This window comes from Citrus clementina, unplaced genomic scaffold (genome assembly GCF_000493195.1).
Source record: "Citrus clementina cultivar Clemenules unplaced genomic scaffold, Citrus_clementina_v1.0 scaffold_3, whole genome shotgun sequence".
In the NCBI taxonomy this organism is placed as follows: Eukaryota; Viridiplantae; Streptophyta; class Magnoliopsida; order Sapindales; family Rutaceae; genus Citrus; species Citrus x clementina.
This window is the reverse complement of record NW_006262339.1, coordinates 47,749,854-47,757,171: the sequence shown is the minus strand read 5'-3', so window position 1 is coordinate 47,757,171 and position 7,318 is coordinate 47,749,854. Positions and strand designations below refer to the sequence as shown.

General features: G+C 36.3%; 1 protein-coding gene across 1 annotated transcript; it reads left to right on the top strand.

Moving 5' to 3' along the window:
* The first annotated feature begins 1,377 nt into the window (after window positions 1–1,377).
* On the top strand, window positions 1,378–5,348 carry LOC18047049 (rho GTPase-activating protein 3). The gene is made up of 5 exons (XM_024188758.1): window positions 1,378–2,172; window positions 3,478–3,598; window positions 3,693–3,812; window positions 4,088–4,318; window positions 4,540–5,348. The coding sequence occupies exons 1-5, from the start codon at window positions 1,667–1,669 to the stop codon at window positions 5,110–5,112; spliced, it is 1,551 nt and encodes a 516-aa protein (XP_024044526.1). The 5' UTR covers window positions 1,378–1,666; the 3' UTR covers window positions 5,113–5,348.
* Window positions 5,349–7,318: the final 1,970 nt, after the last annotated feature.

Sequence of the window (7,318 nt, the reverse complement as noted above, 5' to 3'; positions counted from 1 at the left end):
GGAATTGGGGACCGCAGTCCCGCAGTCCATATGTATGTACGTGTACAGAGTTTACAAAAGCAAAACCCACCGTCAGATCAACGTCTAGCAGAGGTGTCGGATAGCTGTGGGTTGCATGAAAATGTTCACGTGCCAATATGCCATGACTGTTTTTCTACTGCTTATTCATTACTATATATATTATTGGATTGGTTATTATCGGAATACGATGAGCGATTTTATGTTTGGAATGATATGGAAATAGAATGGCATCAAATTTATGGGACCTGAAGCTGGAGGTTCTTTTATTGCATTAATTAATGGTGAAACTGCACGATGATTAAGTGACTGCGTGAGCCCACGGTGAGTTTGAGTTTGGGAACAAGAAAGGAACAATTCACATGTGACCGTCTAATATAATGTCAGGATTCGGGAACTAGATAACAAAACAGCGAAAAGCCTGCCAATTCTTCATAGACCCTAAAATTAAAATATACAGATCCGGACCCTCGTTCCCAAGGCGACTTCGTACACGTGTGTAGTTTATGGCTCAGTGCTCGCAAAAAATCTTGAAATCTCTTCTATAAAAAAATCTTACCGAAAGTAAACAATTCTTTTCCCTTTCAAATATATATTTATATTAGGGTAATGTTACATGCATGTACCTTACAATCTTCTCATATAAATAGTGTATGGATACTATTAATATGAGATGGTTGTAAGGTATATGCATCTAACTTAGAGGGATCCTTTATATTATTCGAGAATCCAAGCAAAAGCTACGCTCGCCAGCCTTTAATCAGTCCAAAACTGAAAACCCACGTTACCACCACCTTCTTATTATATTCTCTTGAATTATTAGCAGCAATAAACTTTCTTTAATTTGAAGTCCATATATAACATATAACAGCACCTCGAGATCGTGTACGTGTATATATAATTAACTAACAAGAAAATTAATTAACTAATTGCCATGCATATCCACGTTAATTTGTAACGACCGATCTTGGAACAATCGTTCTCGCTTAAAATTTAAGAAAAAAAAAAGGAATTAAAATCGTCTCTTTAATTGCTTGAATCACTGAATTTCATTCTACCAGCCAAGAAGAATAGAGACCCGTGACCGGTTGACCACAACAGACCCTTAAATTAACGTAAAATCACCACTTTGTAGTTTAGTTACTTATTCACCCTCCCTCGAATTCGATCGTAAAGCAAAAACACTTAACCGAAGAAGAAGAAGAAGAAGAAGAAGAAGAAGATAAAAAGATAAAATATTATTTGTATCTTTGTTTCAACTTGGCTACTCAAAACTCTGAAAAGATAAAATATAATTTTGAATAAGAGAAAAAGGAAAGTTGTACTGCTAATTATTAGATAAGCAAACACGAAGTAAAAAGCAAACGGAATGTCTCCATCAGCACTCATCACCATAGCCATTAGCCACTGGCTGTCTATCTATCTAGTACCTCCTTCTGCCAAAATCATTCCTCTTTCTCTCCTTGAAGCAATCTCCATTGAATCTCAGTTTCTTCACCCCACCAAACCCCGCCACCTCACCCCCTTCTTTATAATTAACTCTTTTCAGTTATCACCCACATTCATTGTTTACTATTTTCATTTTCATTTTCATATTCCCTCCTCATCCTTTCACTGCATGTATACAAATTAAGTAATTAGAGTTTCAATGACTCGACACTTTCGATCCAAATCTTGCGGATTTGTTGGACTCACTGAGTTCAACTCCCCTCCTCCGAGTCCTTTCTTTCACCACAGTAACAGGAACAACGACGACGACGACGAAGAGGAGGAGGAGTTCGAATGCGATACTGATACTGATAATGATAATGAGGGTTATGATAACATTTCGGGAAGCCCCTTATCGACACCGTTTATAATAAACCCAGGGTCAAGATTTGGAGGAGTAAACGGAGATGGGCAAAGTGGTAATTCCACCTCGACTCACCACCACCACCACAACAACCAGTTTCAGATTCGTGATATTTTGGTAGCCGCTTTGAGGAAGTCACTGGTCACGTGCAGTGTTGAGGGAGAAGATGAGGCTTGCATGGATATTAGTTGGCCAACCGAAGTGAGACACGTGTCTCATGTGACTTTCGATCGTTTCAATGGGTTTCTCGGTTTGCCTACTGAGCTTGAGCCCGAGGTACCACGAAAAGCGCCTAGTGCCAGGTCCGTCTGTAGTATTTGAATTTCTTTCGATTTGATAGGTGCTAGTCTTTCATTATTTTTCAGTTATATACATATATATACACATTTTCTAATGCTTATCATATTTTGAAATGTTGTTTGATAATTTGATTTTTTTTTCTTTATTATTAATTAGCCAGAATTGTATATAAATAATTCTGATATGCGGCATCCAATTTACTTCTGTACAGTATCATTATTAATACTCTAACAGATTTGTGAAAGGAAGGGAATTAACCGTTGAAGTTTATGTTTAACTATCAGTTGTCTTTAAGCACTGCTCTGCTCTTCAGGATAGATGCAAGAGTGGGAACTGTACAAACCTCAATGGAGCGGTTGAATTTTCGTGGGACATCTGATTATAAACCACATTAAATATCTATATAGTTTATAGCTGTATATTCCTTATACGCCATCCAATTAGAAAGAGGGATTCCAACTGTATCAGTGGGGTTAGCTAAGGAAATTGTTGTACATCATAATGGTTACTTCATGACTTTTGTCTCGTATGTACCTGCATATTTGCTTTTAATTAATTAGCGTTATGTAATCTGCTGTATTTCCTGTTGCGGTTTGGTGTCAATTGAAGAATTGGATAATTTAAGTGCTTTTATGCTTTACTGGAATATTGCCTCTAAACAAGATTATTTATGCGTTCAAGTGCTCTATTTATATCGTCTCTCCACACATGTCCTAACCGCGAGAAAAATTAGAATACGTTGAAGGTATTATATCAGTTATATAACAAGTAAATGATGTTATGTCGTGTGTTTGTTTATTTTGAAAAATTAATATGCAAATGGCAGTTATATTAAATTTTATTGCTCATGTAACATGTGCACTAGTTGGTTATATAGTCTCAGATGTACCGTAGACTATCTCACTAACCTCTGCTGGTACTATATGAGATTAAACTATAATGTGTCAGATCGAAGCAAGACAGTTACATAGAAACAAGTCAGGGATTTATGTAGCCTGTGCCTGTAGGGATGTGTCGTGTGTGTATGTGGTAATGATTTTTGCCTTAAATTATCTGCCGTAATGATTTTTGCCTTCCAAGAATAAACATCCAATAAACATATTTTTTTTTTTAATAAATTTGATTCTTAATGGCGGATCTGGGTAGGTGGTTTGTTATATGAATATACTGGAAGTTAATTTCTGTTTCATCGTTTATAATCCTCTGCATTCATTTTTTTTTTTTTTTTTTTGACCCAGCTGGCCAGCTTCATACGCGTTTTTCATCTTTCATTTAACTTACATCATATTCTTCTTTTTTTGGTCCAGTGTAAGTGTATTTGGAGTTTCTGCAAAGTCTATGCAATGTTCTTATGATGACAGAGGGAACAGTGTGCCTACAATTCTTCTCATGATGCAAAGGCATTTGTATTCAGAAGGCGGCCTTAAGGCATGTTTATGCTTGTACATCGGTTTTAACTTTTATTGGTACATGTTATACAAAGTTAAATGGTTTTGATCAATGCTTTCTTTATTTCATGCAGGCAGAAGGAATATTCCGAATAAATGCTGAGAATAGCCAAGAAGAATATGTGCGAGATCAGCTTAACAAAGGTGTAGTACCTCACGGAATAGATGTCCATTGCTTGGCAGGTTTGATAAAGGTATGCTTACATGATCATGCTATATCTTGCATTTATTTACATTTAGAATTGATGTATTTTGCTAAACACTAGAAGGAACATGTCAGTTATTGGATTTGAAAGAATTAATCTTTGGTCTTGACATAATAGGATAGAAAGTTCAATAGACAATTTTAAGTTTTTGATTTAAAATGGAACTTTTGATAGATTTACTCTACATCATTGTTCACGATTTTTTATTCCTCAATTGATTCATATTTGGGTTGATGGGTGTTTGTTTCTCTGATACTTCGCAGGCATGGCTTAGAGAACTTCCTACTGGGGTACTTGATTCTCTTACGTCAGACCAAGTAATGCACTGCAACACAGAAGAGGACTGCACTCAACTTGTGAAGTTACTTCCTCCATCAGAGGCAGCTCTGCTTGACTGGGCTATCAATTTGATGGCAGATGTGGTGCAGCACGAACAGTACAACAAGATGAATGCACGCAACATTGCTATGGTTTTTGCGCCAAACATGACTCAGGTTAATTTCTTCATTGTTTCATAACTTCCACTGTTTCATTTCATCATTCCGACTCATGAGGTGTCGTTAGCTGGTTGCTTTAATGCCACACCCATCTACAGAAAGAACTTCTTGTGCTTCTGCCAACAATGTAGCAGCCTTATTTTGTGATTATAGCCATCCATGCATTACGGCTGTGGTCTAATGTGGTCTCACAAAAGAAAGAAATATTTTTGATGCAGATGGCTGATCCTCTGACAGCTTTAATTCATGCCGTGCAAGTGATGAACTTCCTCAAAACACTTATCTTAAAGATCCTTCGAGAAAGGGAAGAAGCAGCTGCCAAGGCTCGGTTGCTCTCACCATGTTCAGATTCTCCCAACAACAAGAATGATTCACATTTGTCAAATATAAAGACAGATCCGGAGGCGGAGGTTCCATTAGAGCTAACTGATCAGGATTCTTGCACCCCTGAAGGACCTGAAATTAGTAAGTTCTCAAGGGCTGTGACTTTGGGTAGACTGGAATCTGATGCTGAGGAGAAATTTTGGAACTTCCATGAGAAAAGTGTTGGGGAAGAGGACATTGAGTCAGTCTCAGACAGCAGCAAGCCTGCTTTATGCGAGAGAGAGACGGGAGCATCAGAAAATGGGTTTGGAGTTGGATACAACAATGGGGACTGGCTAAGCTTAAGACGAGGAGTGAGGAGACTATGCAGGCATCCTTTATTTCAGTTAGGTAAGCCAGCTAAGAAGACTAGAAATCTCGGCATTGTAAATACTGAAGAAGGAGGTGGAGAAGAAACATGTGCATGATTACATACACAGTTGTTCTTCTCTTGTTCTGTACCATTTTCTGTGTTTGTGAGTGAGTCTTTGTCTGGGTAAAAGTTAATGTAACAGAATAGATGTTTTAGTGTTTTGTCTAAAGTCTAGTCAAAGAGCTAAAAAAGGGAAAATAATGTTGTATGTTTAGTGACACTGACTTATGCTTTAGGTTAAAATGAGCAAGTACATTTGGGGGGTTAATCCTCTTCTTGTCTGATTTATTACATAGTCAGCCTCAATTAGGATCAATATTGGCAACTGGAAAGCTACTGCTTCGCCACTAAGCCAAACGGGTCAGTTGGGCCTTGAAAGTCGGCCCAACTTTTTTCAAGAAAAATAATTGGCTTCGAATGTTTCAAATATAAAATTATTCGGTGAATTTTTATACTTAGGTTTCGAAAGTCATTGATTTTTATCCTATAAGCTTTAATTTTACCAAATACAATAGTTATTACAACCTTTTTTTTATAACAATTATAACTAAAAAATTACAGTACCTCATTACCAAACAAATACTTAATCCATATAATTTAAGCAAATTATCTAATTAATCTGTGTATTTTAAAAAATTAATCAAACTTGAAGATTCTAATTAATCTAATTAATTATTCTCTATAAGAGAAAATTCTCATTTTACCCTCAAACTTGAAGATTCGTACCTCAACCTCAATGATGATTGGATTGTGATGGCATGAAAGTTATTTGATTGTTAGTGTACCGTTATGACACAATTGGTCTTAATGAGTGGGTGCGTACATTGAGGGCACCTTTCGCTTTCAAGCCTGCTGTATGGTCGGAAAATTGAGCAAATACTATAAAATCCCATATCACAACAATAAAATTTAACGTATTTTATTTACACTCCTCGTATCAACTAACAGAGTAACAGAATCAGGCTACCGTGCTACAGTTGCATCTAATCGTTGGATGCAGTTAAATTGGTGGAGTCCACTGACATCCAACGACTAGATGCAACTGTGACACGGTGCCACAGTTGCACCTAAGGTTTCCCCCCACTTTTTTCAATTTTTTTTAATTATTGCTTGAATCACAAGATTATATTAAACATAAAAAATTCCTATATACGTAAGTTTAAAATTCTTAGATTAGGGTTTAAAAATGAAAAGAGGATTTATGGTACTTGTACCTGTTTGAGAAAAGATGAGAAAAACTATGGGTGTACAGAGTTTTTAGAGTGGGTCTAAACGGAAATTACCATTTTGCATAATTCTGTCATTTTTTAGGCTGGTGTTGTTAGTTGGGGGAAACCTTAGGTGCAACTGTGGCACCGTGCCACAGTTGCATCTAGCCGTTGGATCAAGTCTAAGTAAGATTGTTGTATCAATGGAAGTGCCAAAAGAATTTAATATTACTTGTAAATATTTTAATGAGGTAAATAAGAAGATGAGTTGGGGCCTAGGGGTGCCAATAATTCAACTCCTTTTTCAATGGAGTTAAATTAAACGGATGGCAAGTCATTTGGCACGAGTATTCTGTGGAGATATTGCAAAATATTTTATTTGGAATTGGTCAACTTTGTTCTAAGTTCGGCTTTCACACTTTTATCAGTTACCACAGAATGTGAAATGTTACACACTTACAACCACCACCACTGAAAGTGAAATGTTACCTTTTTTTTTTTCAGCGAAATATCATTTTAATATTACGTAGAATATAAATAAATATACAACTAAAATCTAAAGTAAAGGCCCAACATGGGACGTCCTCAAAAATATATTCACACAAATAATGTATGAAGACTCAAATTCTTTATTTAAAAAAAAAAAAAGAAAGGTGTTAACCAACTCACTTATTAGCATATAATTTTTTATATATATAAAGATAAATATGCGCATGATTAACATACTTTAGAAGTAACGGAGATTTTTTATTTATTCTATCTATTTCTCTTACCGGTCCCCAATAATCATTTTAACATTAATTTTTATATTCTCCTAAATCAAATTAGAAAGAGATTTCTCTGGTTTTTTTTTTTTTTTTTTGTCTTAACCACGAGGTATTCTGGGGAGGACCCCAATTGTGAGAGACACCTTTAAGTCCGTACCACAACCTAGACTAGAAGTTCCTGCTCGAACCGGGAGGCACAAGTTCTCCCAACAAATGCGACTTCCTTGTGACTCGAACTGGGGAGCAAACTCAGTCAAGCCACTTAAGAAGACTCCGTTGTAAGTGG

Bases quoted from the DNA above. Each gene is read 5' to 3' on its own strand.
- LOC18047049 (XM_024188758.1), top strand. From the start codon at position 1,667: ATGACTCGACACTTTCGATCCAAATCTTGCGGATTTGTTGGACTCACT. The intron at 3,813-4,087 runs GTATGCTTACAT...GATACTTCGCAG, and splicing joins GCTTGGCAGGTTTGATAAAG to GCATGGCTTAGAGAACTTCC. The intron at 4,319-4,539 runs GTTAATTTCTTC...TTTTTGATGCAG, and splicing joins TTGCGCCAAACATGACTCAG to ATGGCTGATCCTCTGACAGC.